At 44.6% G+C, this 15,856-nt stretch overlaps 1 protein-coding gene across 1 annotated transcript in view; it reads right to left on the bottom strand.

The window, feature by feature from the left end:
• Window positions 1–6,191: 6,191 nt before the first annotated feature.
• PPM1F (protein phosphatase, Mg2+/Mn2+ dependent 1F) overlaps window positions 6,192–15,856 on the bottom strand; it is a 43,172-nt gene continuing 33,507 nt past the window's right edge. The window contains exons 8-9 of the mRNA XM_082325146.1: window positions 8,061–8,173; window positions 6,192–7,233 (exon numbers count right to left, since the gene is read on the bottom strand). Of these exons, the coding sequence (XP_082181272.1) occupies window positions 7,161–7,233; window positions 8,061–8,173 (186 nt within the window). The 3' untranslated portion in view covers window positions 6,192–7,160. The remainder of the gene's footprint in view (window positions 7,234–8,060; window positions 8,174–15,856) is intronic.

Genomic DNA, 15,856 nt, shown 5'->3' with positions numbered 1-15,856 from the left:
GCCGCGGCGGGAAATGGAGCCCGCGCGGCGGCGGGGTGAGGCGAGGCCTCCGCGCCCCGCCCGCCCCCCCCCGCCCGCCCGGTGCTGTGCGGGGCCCGAGCCGCCGGGCCCCTGCGCCCCGCTTCCGCCCGCTGCAGGCCGCGGGGCGCAGGAGGGCCGGCGGTGAGTCAGCGGCGGGCAAAGAGAGCGCTGCCCGTGCGGGGCTGGGAGCCGGGGCGGCCGCGCGCGGCTCTCGGCGTCGCCGCGGCCCTCTGACGTCATGCAGCACGAGGCTATTACACGCGAAAGCTGAATTTCTGTAGCGAGGGCAAGTTTATTTCTGACGTTTCCTAACTTCGGCGCGCAATTTGCAACCTCTAGTTAGCAAATGGTTTTTATATAGAATTACATTTTCCTGTTGGTCGTTTCCCATATAAATGTAAACAAACTCCAGGCTTTGAACGGGAGGTGAAAGTGCGGTTGATGGTGGTTTGTATCGTGCGATGGTCCCCCCTGCAGCAGTGTCCACCCTCTCTGTTTTCCTGCAAGGCTCACTTCTCATGAAGTAGCTTTTGCTTGATCTGGAAGTTCGCAGAAGTTCTGCACAAGGATCTTAACACCACTGCTGATTTTTTTTCCCTGCAGTTCTGTAACGATCTTGACAAGAAGCATTAACCCCTGGTCCGAAATGCAGCTGCTACTTGCTTTAACTGCTGCTGCCACCCCTGCTTGAGATGTGCCGTATCTTCTGCTCCTTTGAAAAGCCCTTCAAATACATACCTTTATACATCTCGGTGTGATTGTGTCTCCATGTTTATACCCATCCCAGGCTGTCAGAAGACCCCAGCGTGGAATCATCCAATTACCCCTTGACTATCAAGCTTTTTTCCTTACAGGTAGTTATTAATTTTGCATTCCTGTTTAACAGTGCTCAGCCAGAAGCTGGTACATGACAATCCAGTTGCTGGATTGCACGACAATCACCCCTTGTACTTTGCCCTCTTTCTTTCTTTCAACATTTCTCTCTCAGCTCTGCTCTCTCTTTCTATTGACATTTTTACTATTGACATCTCTGCCGACAGTCCTGCTGCCTCATCTCTGTCTTTGCCTTGAAGGTGTCCTTGCCAATGTACTCCATCTTCCTTTTCCCAGCTGCCGGAGGGTCATATCTGGCATCCCACCTTCTGTCGCTACTCGCTGCAAACCAGCTTCCTTTGCCATCGACTGACAAATTGCAATGTTCCATGGCTGCTTCCGAATGCTGTCCAATCTCCTGATTACAACTCGCTAACGTCCCCCAGAGCACTGGGCTTGCTGTTTGACCACAAGTCAAGAGGGACGAGTTTCTGGGTTCAGCTGCGCAGCCGGCTGGCCAGACGGCAGCCCCGGGACTCTCCTTTGACGCAGAGCTACCCAGCAGGGTCTGGGCTTCAGATGCAGCCCCAGCCTGGTTTGGTGGAGTGAAAGCTGTCACGGATGACCGACATAACCTGATAGACGCCTCGCTGTATTTAACAGACATTCAACTATACAGCTTGGTTCCTTATGCATTTGAGTGGGACAATGCTTCTGATGTATTTATTTTTACTTGTATATAATGCTTTCCTTTCCATGATGTGTTCTGAACTTTAGAAACACAGCATTACTTTTCTCAGAAATTTTAGACAGCAGTAAATGTGAATAAATGTTTAAATTTTCTGAAACCAAGTAAAATATTATTTAAAAGGTTCTCTTAACTCTAAAAATGAAATTATGCTTACAGTTCTGATTACATACATAAATAAATCTGTCATCAGCAAACGCAAAACAAATTATTACAGAGAATCTAGCTTAAACACAACCTGTCATAGCAAATTTAATTAAGAACTGGCGTGTATCTAGATTATTTTCTACCTTCACAAGGATGTGTCTGATCAAAAAGGAAACCAACCAGGCAGACCAGGAAATTGTGGAAAGACTGTCAGCTCCTTCGAGCGCTGTGTTCAAATATACGTCTAATCCAATTAAACCCAAATAAGTGGTCAAAAGGCAATGGCATGCTTTCCCAACAGTTCCTCCTGTAACAGAACTTGGTGCATGTACTTCAATGAAGCACTACAGTTACGGAGAGAGGCAGACCAGATAGAAGCATTATCAATTGCTTTTCAACCTATTTAAATACACTGCCATTACCTGCACTTAATGTTGGGTCTTTTACCTTAACAAGGCGACATTAAAGCCTCAATTCTGGAAAGAACGTAAATGTATTTTAAGAAAATTATTAGTTCTGTGATCAAAATAAAGGGTTCTGTTGGGGGAGAAGAGGTGATACTTACTAAAAAATGATAGCAGATAATGAAAAGCCAGAGGAAAAATAACGCTTCTGTTTCAAAAAGAAATAAAAGCACTGCTAGGAAGAGTTTGTCTGAACAGAAATGCAGTATCTTCAGTCCGAAAGCTATATTAGGAAACAGCTAAGCCATACAATCAGCCAGTTTAAATATGCCATGGTTTGGACTATCTCCATCTTCATATCAAGTTCGGGAGTCACATGGATGAGTTCATCCTACAATCAGGGTCTAGAAATTCTCTGTACTGTTACACATATCTACTTTAACTGTTAACTTCGTGTTCTGTAAATAGGTCTCTCGAAAAGTAAATGTCATGCTGTGAAAGGCCCCACGCGTCCTGGAGACAGCATTACCGGGCTTAGGCAAAGGACAAACGCCGTGCAGCCGCCCTGCGGTGCCGCTCTTTATCGGGGGCGGGAGGGGTTTCAAATTCTTCTGCTCATTTAAAACTAAAGCTACATCTCCCAAAATCATCATTCTTGTGTTTTAGTTGTATTATTTGCGTGGGGACATGGAAGACATAGGCTTCTTGGTAGCTGCTGTAGGAGTATGGCATTTGCTTTCAGAGTACCTCAGCATGACCCCGAACCTCCCCATCATCCCAACAAAATGCAGGCATTAAGTATATAAAACAATTTTCCCAGCATTATTCAAAAAAGACCTCAAGCCTCTGTGCGGGGGTGACGAGAGAGTGAAATAAGACATGTAAGATATTTTATAAAGATGTATTTTAACTTCTAAGGCACTCAGGAACCATGGTGATGAATGTGACACAAACTTAAATTGCTTAGATATGAGCTCTGATCCACAGGGAACTATCCTAAGATTCATAAAGAGCATCAGATGCTAATAACTTCTAGTCAGTACCTGCCTGGGCTCGATTTAACTGGTGGCATACGGCCGAAATCCCTTGAGACTGCTTTTCATTGTAATGTCGGCCACTGCTTTGACAGTGCAAAGTGACCTCCACGAAAATGAGGATCTCGCTGTAATCTTACGCCGCTGGGAAGGTAAAAACAGTCCGTCACCAAAATTGCCGGGCAACTGATGCCAAAACAAATTTACACCACCACCACCCAGCATTTTCTTTTTTCTCCACCACCACCACCACCCCTGCCCCCCAGCATTTTCTTTTTTCCCCATTCAGCATTCTGGTTGACTTTGCAGGAAGCTTATGATAGCTTATACACGATGGAGTTGAAACTAGTAAGCAGATTGCTATGTTTGTATTGTGCATGCCAAGGAGAGCCCGAAAGATTATTAATTGCAGAACTATACTGTCAGTAACAACCTTGATCTCGCACTGGGTATCGTTCTGTCACTGTTGTAGGAGATGTATTATCTATCATGTTCTTGTTAGATTTGCTGTTCCCAAATACAGTTTGAAAACACAGTTGCAATTTGAAGTCATTTTTATGTTCCTTAGTTTTGTGCAACTAGTTTACAATTATACTCTAAATATTTTAAAAGGGATCCATTTTACAGCAGTCTTTAAAGCTTATTATATAATTCTAACAATTTTAATTAATATACTGACACTTCGTTGCTGTCTATATAAAATTAAGTTGCTTTTATTTTTCAGCTGCAGTAGCAGCAGTACCCAGGCACTGTCCTGCACTTCAGTAATGGAAATTTCCCAGCCTCAAAGCACACTCTGTCTCAGTCAGCTGCAACACAACTCTGAGCGATTTCAATATTGTTGTGTGCTTTACTTGTCCTCAGTTATCTGGAGCTTGTATCTTTTGAAAACCAGCTACTCCTCATGAGCTTGCTTCATCTTGCCCAAGACTTAAAATTCAGTAAACAAGCTGTGGATGATAGGAGAGTCGAACCACCAGATAAAAAGTTATTTTACAGGACTGATTAAAAAAACCCCATACGTATAGGCAGTATTTATACAGAACGTTACAGTGACTTGCAAGGATGCCACTGAAGTCCTGGTATATGACCGTTGTTTTCTTGTGCCCAAGCTTTGTGCACTGGAAGGCTATTAAGTTTTTACAAAAAGATTTAGCTAGTGTGTATCATCAGTCTCTTGATCACTGTATTTCTGATACCATTGATTGCTAAGAAAATACAAAAAAGGAGATAAGATTATTACAAAACCTCACAAGTCTAATGATTTACAAATACTAAAATATGCAGTCCGTTTCCCCCACTTGTTCTCAGTTCAGCTGTAGACAGGACAAGTGATGCCTCCAACAGAGGCAGAAATCAAAGAATGTAGAAACAGGATTATTAGGGGTTATGTTGTCCAGATATTGCAGTAACTCCGTTTTTAATACTTCTCATAGCTAAAAATTTAGGGAGCATTGGTGATGAAGAAGTTGGCTGACACGAGGGCAGAGGAGAAAGGATGATGAAGGAAAGAATAAAAGAGAATACAGAGGGGGGGAAGAATGTAAAATAAAAGTAAAATGAACAGGTAGTGGGAAGGAGCTATGGGAATAGAAGGGTTGTAGTGGGAGGGGTGACATCCAGACCCCGCTGCATCTGGCTTTGTGCAAGTGAAGCACCTGGCAGACACACACGTCCCTTCGTGGGGAACCAGTTTAGGGAATGGTGCCAGACCTTCTAAAAAGAGCTAACCAGGACTTGGTTTCACGCGACGTTGTTGTCAGCTGGGGTGATGTTCATCGCAAATAAACATGTAGCTAATGATTTTGTGATGGCACAGGTATACTTCCTAGTTGTCTCCTGTTATTACATTTAGTCTAAATGGTGGGCAGTGGCTGAACAGAAACAAGCGACAGGGAACAGTACAGTAAGGGGATCCTGAGATTTTCACGTAGAAGTCACCAGGGTTCAAAATTCAGGCAACATTGATACACCATCCCATGAGAAGTGCGTGGCAGCCTTCATGAACAAGTTGGAGGCCACAGCACAGTTATTCTGAATATAAGGTTCCGCATAAGAACTGTCATACTTCGCTTTCCTGTTGCTAGACTTGGCGGATAACAAGACCTGACTGGAAGCAGGACTGCCTTTTCTCCTTTACTGGCCAGATCCTGGCCGTGCTGACACCGAACAACAGAAGCGCAGAAGAGGCACCACCAGATTTATGGCCGAGATGCTTCAAGCGCCTGCAGGGAATCTGCGTCTTTGCTCTCTGGGCTGCCCCTGTGCTGTGGGACAGGAGGAAGGCTAGCAGTCTCTTCTTGCACGTTGTTCAGTCCACTGACCTGAGAGCCCAAAGAGGCTGTACTGCATTTTTTTAATAGATATTATATAAATTAGACATCTGTTTCTACGGTCCGAAATTGATGAATCATCATTCACTTTAAAAAAAAACCATTTCTTTTGCAATTTCGCATATCTATAGTAGATAAGAGCCGTGCAGACGAGAGAGATTTCCTGAAGGAAGTGGTGTCACAGTATTTTGAAAAAAAGAGCCAAGCTGTTGGAATCTGTGTTGCGTTACAGGGGTAATGCAATACCTCTGAGCGCTTCCTGTTTATCACGAGAGAGCCGGTTTTCACCACATCATAAAACTTTCAAGCATTTGTTAATAAACACTCCTAGAGAAAAAATAATATCCAAATATACAAACCCCTGTGCCATCTGTCATTATACACAGAAGAATTTCATTATATATATTTCATTATATATACCAGGGGACTGTTGGTGTGAGAGAAGCAGATTTTGAGGGCCCCGTCCACCTACTGCTGAAGTCCAGGCTGCGTCTCTCATTAGGTCATTGGACCCCTGGCATATGATTTTTCTTATATGTAAATATCAAGATGTTCGAATGAGCAAATGTAATTTTTATTATCAGCATTTGTCATTTTTGTAAACAATGCGGATATACAGAGAACGAACATCTGCAGAATTACAGCACAGAGCCTTATAAGAAAATGGCAACAGTAAGATTTGCTTCTAACAATATTCTGCAAGTGCTGAGGTACCTAATCAAATATACAAATTGTGCAGATGTTCAGAGCAGTGCTGTCTTGCTGTGTGGCCTTTCTCACTTGACAGCTTTGTTGTCTCAATTAATTCTTCCGGATAAATTAACCTAGCCTGAAAACATAGAGCTGGGCAGCAGAAGGGTGCAGATTTTTCAACACTAGCAACCTTGATGGTGCAATTTGCGCCCTCAGCAGATAACATCTTTGGCAAGGAAATGCAAATTATTGAAACTGATTCAGGATGTTCTTGTGATCATGGCTAGGACTTGGTCTGCAGCTGACAGGCACACAGGGTGGGGGCCGGGGAGGAAATTCAAGGTTTCTGCCAATTCTATAGGGAATAAGCATTTTGATAGGTAACTATACACCAACAATGCAAAGACAGGCCTTGTGTCTCATGGAGCTTCACCACTGAAGGGGGCTTGTTAAGTTCAGAGCAAACTATTTGTTCAAGCTTTCTGGGACAAATGGGAAGATCTGAACTGCAGTTTCATGTGGTAACCCTGCTGCAAGGAAATTCAAGATCGGTAACGACTGTATACAATTCTTACTTCTTTAAATGGCTGTAACATTTTAAACTCTGCCACATAGACTGTTATCAGTTAGACCAGGGGAAAGATTGAACTTCAGAAAGATGTTCCCTCCGGCCACCAGCACTAGATCTAGCTAAATTGAATTAATAACGAAGACTTTTGTAGCTTTTTGGATTTTGAAAGTTTTAACAACGGGAAAATTATCTGGCTCACATTATCGTTGTCTTACCTGACATATGGTAGTTATTACTCCAGATATGCAGAGCCTAACGATAAGAGATGCCTCTTATAACTGCAATACATCCATTGTAATCAAGTGCTACATTTATCTTACTGCATTACTGAGTCTCTGGGTTTTGTACAAGTGACGCAAAACTGTTGTGAGGATCTATCAGCGTCCTGCATCTCAGCTAACTTTTCAATACGATGTCTCGTTTCCCGCTGATGTTAACAGAGCCAAACTGAATCCCTGGCCTGGCAATCCTGAGAGAAAGACAGAGAAAGCAATGAAAAGTATTTTTATTATGATAAAGGCTGCTTGGGGCGGGGGGGGAGAGAGAGGGAGAGAGAGAGAGAACACCGCTCTTTTTGAGGATATGGCAAAATATCTGTAGGATGATGCTCTGCATCCAATTTTACAGGTACCATTAATGACAGCAGGATAAGATTAAGTGATTATGCTCTGCCAAACAGTAAGTGTGGGAGAGCAGACAGCAGATGTCCAGCCACTTAGGCCTATGCCTTGCGCACCAGACCGTGGTATGGAAATGTGTGTGGATATTTAATTGTTATTCAACTACAAGTTGCCTGGATTTATGAGTCTGGGAAGCGCATATGCTGCAGTGAGAAATGAGTGTTTATTAGCACAGTAGCTGTGCCAGCCTTTCCCGCAGAGAGGCAAAGTACCCCCATCTGTAGAAAATGGATTAAAAGGGGGCAGAGTACCACTCTCAGGTCCCATTTACCTTTGTGAAGTGCAGCTGGATAAATGCCAATATACAGATACGTTTCCATCACGAACTCTGAACAGCTTTTACTGCTGCTTGTCACAGATAATAAAAATGCAGCAGCTGTCCTCTTATCAAATCCCAATTTGGAGAAACGTATACCTAAATAAGGGACATAAACAGGACTCGTCCTTCAGGGACAGCTACGTGGTTACACAAGAATAAACCCTTTAAGAGCTAGATGAGGAAGATGGGACCATTGCCCTTGCATTCAAGCATTTTACGGTGCTTGTTGCAGCAACCTTCTGTGGTCACCCTGAACATGTCCTCTTCCCTCCTTGGTTCCTCTTCCACTACTCTTACCCAGGACAACGTCCTCCTGGGCTGCTGCAGTCCCGCTCGTTCCCTCCTCTGCCGTGTGGATCACCTCTCCAGTCGGCATCCTTCATCTCGCGCCCTTTTGAGGGGAGCACCACCTAGGAGGTGAAGTGGGAGGTTAGGTGCAGAGTAGCAGCGAGGCATCCCCCAGCACACCCCAAATCTGCAGCAAAAATCTGACATCTGTACTTCTCCCACTCATTGCAGTTCCAGTCTCCATTCTCGCAGTGTTCAATTCTCCTCCTTTCCTGGGCTAGTATATTTTTTGCTGAATTCATTTTCTTACCGTGTATTGAGCTGCACGAGCTCATCAAAGGGCCTGACAAGCACCAGACCTGTACAAAGAAAGCAGCAGGGCTGGGAGCAGAAGTGTCCTTTTTGATACCAGCAGTCCATTAGCTTTGGCTCGGCTGCCATGTGATATCACTCCCTAAGTCTAGTTTCATCTGTGAAACAGGGAGGTTTGACCACACTGCTGAGAAGCTTTCAGATGCTTCTTTTGCCTTTGCCATCCTTTGCTGCACTTTTCTCTGTTTGGGAAAAACGCGGGAAAAAATAATCATGAGGGCAGTTTTATAGTGACTCCTTACCACCTCCTTTCTGCTTGTCCTCTTCCTCGCCTGTTTCTGCCATTTACCCCTCCTAAAATCCTTCTGCTGTAATCCTCCATGCTCCTGGTGACCTTGTCCTACCACCTTCACAAGCAGCTGTTGACCTCTAGAAACGCACTCCTGATCCAAGATCTTTTTCCTTGCAAACACACTGCACAAGCAAGACAGACAAACGCAGGCCTCTGTTCTCAGGACAAGCGTTCAAAAAAAAAGTATTACACAATCCGCAAGACATGCGCACTACTCACCAAAACAATCATGGGTATCCTATTTCTGCAGCCCTGCCTCTCAGTGCTTGTTTCTTTCCAGTATCGCACCAATGTGCCGAAGCCAGGACCCAATAACAACTGCGTACGTATAAACCTAAAGCCTGCAACGGAGGGGAATTTTCTGTACAGCTACAGTAATGATCAGAGGCAGTCCTGCTGTGAAGGACAGAAGTATCTTGCTGTGTTTGTTTTGTGATGTGGTCTGATCATTTATACTGTTGAATTAATAAAAATAACAAGATAGAAGCTTTCCAAATGGAATCCATTGCTAACTGTTGTTCATCGCTCTAGTCTTACTCCACATACGTTAGGAAGAGCGCATTATCTGATAAATCGAGACATAAGAAACAAATAAATGCCTTTATATTGTAAGAAAAAAACCCAAACCTTTCTAGAAATACTGTAGAAGCATTCACATCCTCTATTTCTGTCTTTTATAAAAGGCAGCCTGTGTCTTATTATCATCAAGGAAAAAGTAAACAAACGTAATTTAATCAGTTCTGTCTTTCGTTGATTTGCATCAGCAAGAATAAAAGACAAAAGGCAGAATGGAAAACAGCAGCTTTGTGCTAAAAGTTTGAATGCACAAAATACTTCTTTCTCCAGCTGTCAAACATTAAAAAACGCTATGCATACCAGTAATAATAACAGTGTCAAACAATTGACCACAATGGGAATCACAATGCTTCATTAAAAGCTCTAAAGCAGAGAAGAAAAGCTTCCAGCCATTTGTTAAACAGAACTAAATGCTTAGATACTTTCCAAAAGTGTCAGAAGATGCTTTCATCTAGTCTCGTCAGTCAGATAAATATCTCCCTGCTCATGTCAGCCCCGTCCTGGAGCTCGCGCCGCTTCAGCAGTGACAGCTGCCTGTGCCATTTGCTCTCCCGAGACCGGGGCATCTCTCAGTAAAACAGAAAAGGTTCCTGTCCTTTCCAGGGATCAGGCTGTCATTCCGCGCGGTGCAGGGATATAATCAGTGATTTTGTATTTACATACGTAATTATGTATTACTTGGACCACCTAACCTATTTGTTCAGCTGACAGGCGATGTTGTGATAAGGAATTTCAGCAGACAGGATATTTATAGACCCTTTATCTCTGCGTACAATCAGAACTAAAATGTCAAACAATACCCCGAATGAAGGGTTGTTTCAGTTCAACTTTTCTCCATTGTTGCTTTTCCCTTTTTTTTCTCCCTCTGTCTGGTTACTGCCTAAAACTTGGCAGTGAGGAAAAAAGGGAATGTGACTCACGCTGACAACTTCATGTGCTGTAAGAGACCTCAGTAATTGCTCTAACCCACTTACAGGAAAGCTACCCCTCCTCTTTCTCTCTTCCTCCACCCTTAGATAGACAGAGGCCATATTTGTAACAGGAGCAGCCTGGCTGATCTCAAAGGTCATGCCATCACTTACCAAGTAACCAGGCCTCTTTCTTTTCACTTTTCTTCTTCTGGATTCAAGTTAACCCCTCACAAGAACTCAAAGCGGCCTCAGCTGAAGGGGCAGCTTCCTGCCACGGATTTCTCACGAACCCGGTCGCCAGGGCTTCCCAAGGGCTGGCGGCTCAGGCGCGGCAGGGGCGACGCGGCTGCTCCCGCCACGCGCGCCCGCGCCGCGGCGCCGGGGGAAAGCTGCTGAGCAGCCAAACCGTTGTCGCCTTTTCCTCTTCACGTGGGGTGGGGGCAGGGGATGGCACATAGGAGCGGGAGAAGAGTCAGCACAGATGCCTATGCAGCACTCTACCAAAATATATTTTCATTTTTAATTACATAATCAACATAATGAGAGCGGCATTCATAGTGAGGGGGCGGAACAGATGGCAAAGACTTCGTTTTCAGCAAGACATTAATTAACAACAACTCTGGTTTCTGCTAGAGAAGGGGGTTTGCTCTGCTCCAGCAGGGTTAAGACAGGTGCTTACTACATAGGACAAAAGTCAGTTTCCAAACACAGAATTGTGATCTTGATTTTTTTTTTTTTTCCCCCTACCTCCCCGTTGAAATTTCCAGGATACTCGCTAAAACACAGCAACATCCTACGTGCAAGGCCTTATTAAAAACCAACACAAGTTTGGGTCCTAGCAGTAGCTTGAGATTCTCCTTGCCAACACTTCTGCATGCTCTGTGGACATATAAATACAAAAAGGAAAGGGAAGAAGAGTTAATACGATTAAGTGAGAGTGGTTTGTGCAACTTAAACTGCAAGCGAGGTTTGTGTAATATACAGCAGCTTCACAGGGATATGGTTAAGGCTCAAACTTTCTTAGATGCTCTACGTGAAGCTCCCTCTCCTTTTTCCACTGTTCCACACACTTGGATTTTACATCTTCAGCACATCGATGCAGCTGAGTTGGAAAGAGCTATCCCAAGGGAGACTGAAGCAGAAAGTAGCTATGAAAGATATTTATTGAAACCACAGGCAGGGAATACATCACCCAGACACAATGAATAGGGAAACAGCACACGCAGCCGAAAAGTCTGGCCTCTCTTTTTCGTCCGAGAAGCTATCCGGACAGCCAGGCGCACCGAACGGCCCACAGACCCCCAGCCCTTCCCTCCCTGTGCTGCCAGGTGACATGGGATTGCTTGGGAGTCCTGCAGAGGCCTGCGGGCCACATTCCTCCGGGGATTACATCCGTCCCCAGCAGGAGAGAGGGAAGAGATGCAGGCCAGAAGGGATGGGCAGGCAGTGGGGAGGGAGAGGAGGGAGCCACACTGCAGAGAGCATCAGGACGAACACAGGCAGGAGCCGGAGGACAGTGCTGCAGGAAAGGGAGAGGGGAAGCAGCCACGTACTGTAACAGTATCGTATACAACAGGGCAACAGGGCATCTAGATTCATCCGCTGTGGAGCTTGGAAATAAACCCATTATTCCCACGTCTCAAGACTCATCCCTGTGCTGCCAGCAGATATCCAACAGCTGAGGAGAAACGTCTCTGCCCATTCTAGTGACGGGCACATCTAGGAAGGATGCTTTTCCATTACTCCCACTCACTCCGTGCAGGCAGTAAGATGGTTGTGGGACTGTGCTGTAAGCTGAAAATCACGCCCCTACCCATTACCCAGGGGGAGTGAATGATATGACAGCAGATGATTTTTAATTTTCTTTCAATGTGTGTGTTAAAAACATAGTTGGGATGGAGTTAAAAATTACATTACAAGAATATTGCGGTTACGAGGTCCAACGCTAAAAAATGAGTATATGCCTGAACTAAGAATGTCTGTTCCACCTTTCAGCAGCCGATATCATTCAAAATGTCAGGTCAGGCTCCCATGCCATATTGCTCTCAGCCGTAAGAAAGTGCATCCTGACATCATTGTACTGAGCATAACTAACCTGCAGAATTGCACGTGACTTGGGCCTCCATCAGTTTGTGTTGTGTTGAACCAGAAATGGGCCACAGAGAGGAACTCAGTAACTTGCATACATCAGATGGCAGAGATTCTTTGCAGGATGATTTTTAGGAGAAGTGCCAGATACCACCAAAACTGTGCTTAGGAGGTGCAAAGTAGAGGAAAGAAAAGAACACAAAAAAATTATATTCTGCTGAGCCTGTCCTCCTTTCGCAGCGGTTAAGAGGGAGATGCGAGAATCAACAGAACCGCATTTGTACTTATGGCTACTTTACGGGGCGGAGAGATGGGCGACTAAAAACCCTTTGCAGATATTACCTTTAAAAACATAAGATCGACACAAGAAGAAGTTAACTTTTCAAACAAAACCGAAAAGAAAAGCGACCAACAGATGCACAGACAGGCACTGACTTCAGTGGAGCTGCAAGGCTGAATTTGGCTCGAATTCCGTGAAGTACTTTCAAAGCAGGAGCATACTGCATACAAATGAGCGTTAAATAATTCGCATCATTACAAGAGCTCCGAGCAGCTCATCTGGACTTTGAAAAAAGCTAAAGCAAATGTACATTGCTTGAATGCCATTAGGGACGGTCACTAACTAGCATTAAGACATCTATAGTATTGACACTTAGTGCTGTAACAAGAGACCCATCCTCCTTTCCAGGTTATTTTCTTTATTGATTTGTAGAATTTCTTACACACAAGCTTTGGAGCACCACAGAGCTCAGCAATTCATGTAGGAATACCCATTAAAGAACGACACAATTACTTCTTTTTTATATTGCATCTTTTAAGTTTGGTTTTTAGTCCTGTTTGTTTGGTGTAGATACCATAGACAATTTAAACACCAACGTGTATCAAAGAAACAAAAGCACCAGTAGGTAAATGGATTTATCCAGGGTGACACAGAAGGATGCAACGTAACAGAAACAGACTAAAGGCTCTGGATGCCCCGTTTCGTGGTTTCACCATTTCACTCGATCAGCTCTAAGCACAGCTGCTGTAGGACCGGGACAAACCATGGCCTCATACCGTATCTCAAATGCTTGAAAACACGTTTCAGAAGTAGCAGGGACAGCACAGAACAGGTCAGGTGAAGAAAGCAAGTTGTACAAAGAACCAAAGGTACGATATAGTTTAATATGGCTGAAGGTATTCAAGCGACAGAGCTGCAGGAGTTGACGCGTGATGGAATACTGAGAGCTAAATATGTGCCGCAAAGTGCATAGGGGGAGGCAGGGGCAGGCAACAGCCTACAGGCAGTTGAAGGGGAGCTGGAAGGAATCTCTAATGAAGGCAGAAATCATTCTGGGTGACTCAGAATATTGGTATTCACAAGGAGAATTGAGAACAGGCAAAAATAAATAAAGCTGAAAGCAAAACCCAAAGGCCAAATCCCTCTCAATAGCCAGAACACTGATATAATCAGAGCAACCGAACAACAGGTCCTTGTGAAAACCTCTCTCCGGCTGCTTCCTGCACCCCAGCCTCTCTGCAGGCTGGCGATGCCTGCAAGCAGCTCCCGCTGCCCCAGCCAGGGAGCTTCGCAGGCCGCTGGTCTATCGACACCCTTTTTCTTGCAAAACGCAGCCCCGGTGGTCTCCCCTCCACACCCCAGCCCTCGGCTTCCCCGTGACGTCTCCACTAGCGCGTTGTGCAACTTCACAGACTTCCCCTGAGCCCCGAGCGGCTCAGCCCGGCTTTCGTTAGCCGCCAGCTTTTGTCCAGGTCACAGGCACACACATCGGTCACTGACAGATTCCAAGTCGCAGTAGTTTTATTTATGAGGGGATTCGTGCTAGCCAGCTTCCAGATCCTGCTGCCATCAGCCCAAAATGTATGCAGGCAGCATTTAACCAAAAAACCACAAGTTCTACAGTGAAGACTGAAAAAGAGATTAGTTTCCATTTTTTATATAAGCGTGATGGCTTTTTGCTTTTCTTTTTTAATTTTTCATTAAAGAGTAGTCGAACAAGTTAGAGTTATATATATTGGAACTGAGATAGATATATAGATATATATATACACATTGGAACGGAGATCAGCAAGACTGCAGAACAGGAAGGGCTTCCTGACGGCGAGAGCTGTTAGTCAATGGAGCAGGCTCCCAAAGGAGGCAGTGGGAGCACAAGAAGTGCTCTAGCAGAGCCAGTATTAAGTGCTCCAAGCGATGCAGCCAGCTCCTAGAGGATTGCCATGAGACACACGGCCTTCAGCAACGCAGGATGCCTGCCATTAGCCTGCTAATGCACATCCTGGCTTGGCTGATTGCTGTTTGGGAATAGCTCATTGACTTAAAATTTCATTAACAAGACAATATTAGAAGACAATTTTCTGAGGGTAGGGACAGGCCTTTGCAACATATCTTCCCATTACAAAAGGTGATTATTAGTAGGGGGAAGAAATGAACAGTTTTCATTAGTATTTGTATCGGGATTTATTCATTAACCTTTCCTTAAACTACTTCAAAGTAAAAAATACTAAATTGCTTGGATCCCTTCTCTTTTACCCTGCAGAAAACAGCCACTTTCAAATCTCTTGCTAGCATTACCAAATAAATAAAAAAGTAAAAGCCACCAGTTACAAAGGGGCTTAAGTTTGAGAATACAGATCCATGATTTCTTCACCTTAGAAAGCCGACAAAACCAAGACACAAATTGAGATGCTAAATTTAAGGCAAAAAACAGCCTTACAAACATTTCCAGGAGGAAGAACATAATGGGGGAAAAAAAGATTGAACTATTTTTCAGAGGTTTTAATGTCAGTCCAAAACCAAGCACTGGAAATGCTTTCTTCATAATCTTCTGGTTAGTATACACCGCACTGTGTAGCAGGAACGTTGTTTCAATGGTCCAGCCAGTAACTTCCAAACACGCTCTATTTAGACTTTAAACGTAACCTTAATACTAATGTCTAGGGTGTGATGTTTACTTTAGTGTCCTCATCAATCACCAGTACAGGCAATCAGCTTTAGATCTGTAGTAAGAGGAAGGTCTGTCCATGCACGATTTGCTATTTCTAACATTTTGAAGAGATGAAAATCCATGGAAAGGCGGGACAGAGAGAGGGAGAGGATTACTTTTTGGTTTTAAAAGCAGACTCACCAATGCAACAACAAAGCCCGCCTACGCTGTTGAATTTGACCTTTGCCTCAACTGCAACGTTTTGTTTTTTCAGAAAGATAGGAGACTTCAGGTGACTGATACGACAGAAAAGGGGAACTGGCAGAGCCATTTCAGCCTCTAATTCGTTCTCCCATCTCGAGACCCTCAACAGCAGGGGTTCAACCGGAGCAGCGCTACAGCAGCTGTGCTCCAGGGAGTCTTTTGAGAGCCGGCGCTAAGGACGCGGTACCTTTGAAGACCAACGACATCCCGCCAGTTCAGTCTGTCAGGGAAAGCTCTTGACGTGCATCCACGCTTCACCCCGTGCCGGTCGTTCCAGCTGCTGGAACAGTTGCGCGCAATTAGCTGCATCAACAGAAAGCAATTGGGTGAAATATCTGTCAGTGGCCCAACTCGCGTTACCTGCGCCTGTCTGTA

This window comes from Platalea leucorodia, assembly GCF_965183815.1.
Source record: "Platalea leucorodia genome assembly, chromosome: 12".
Classification (NCBI taxonomy): Eukaryota; Metazoa; Chordata; class Aves; order Pelecaniformes; family Threskiornithidae; genus Platalea; species Platalea leucorodia.
The sequence above is the reverse complement of the archived record's forward strand: the minus strand, read 5'-3'. Positions and strand labels throughout refer to the sequence as shown.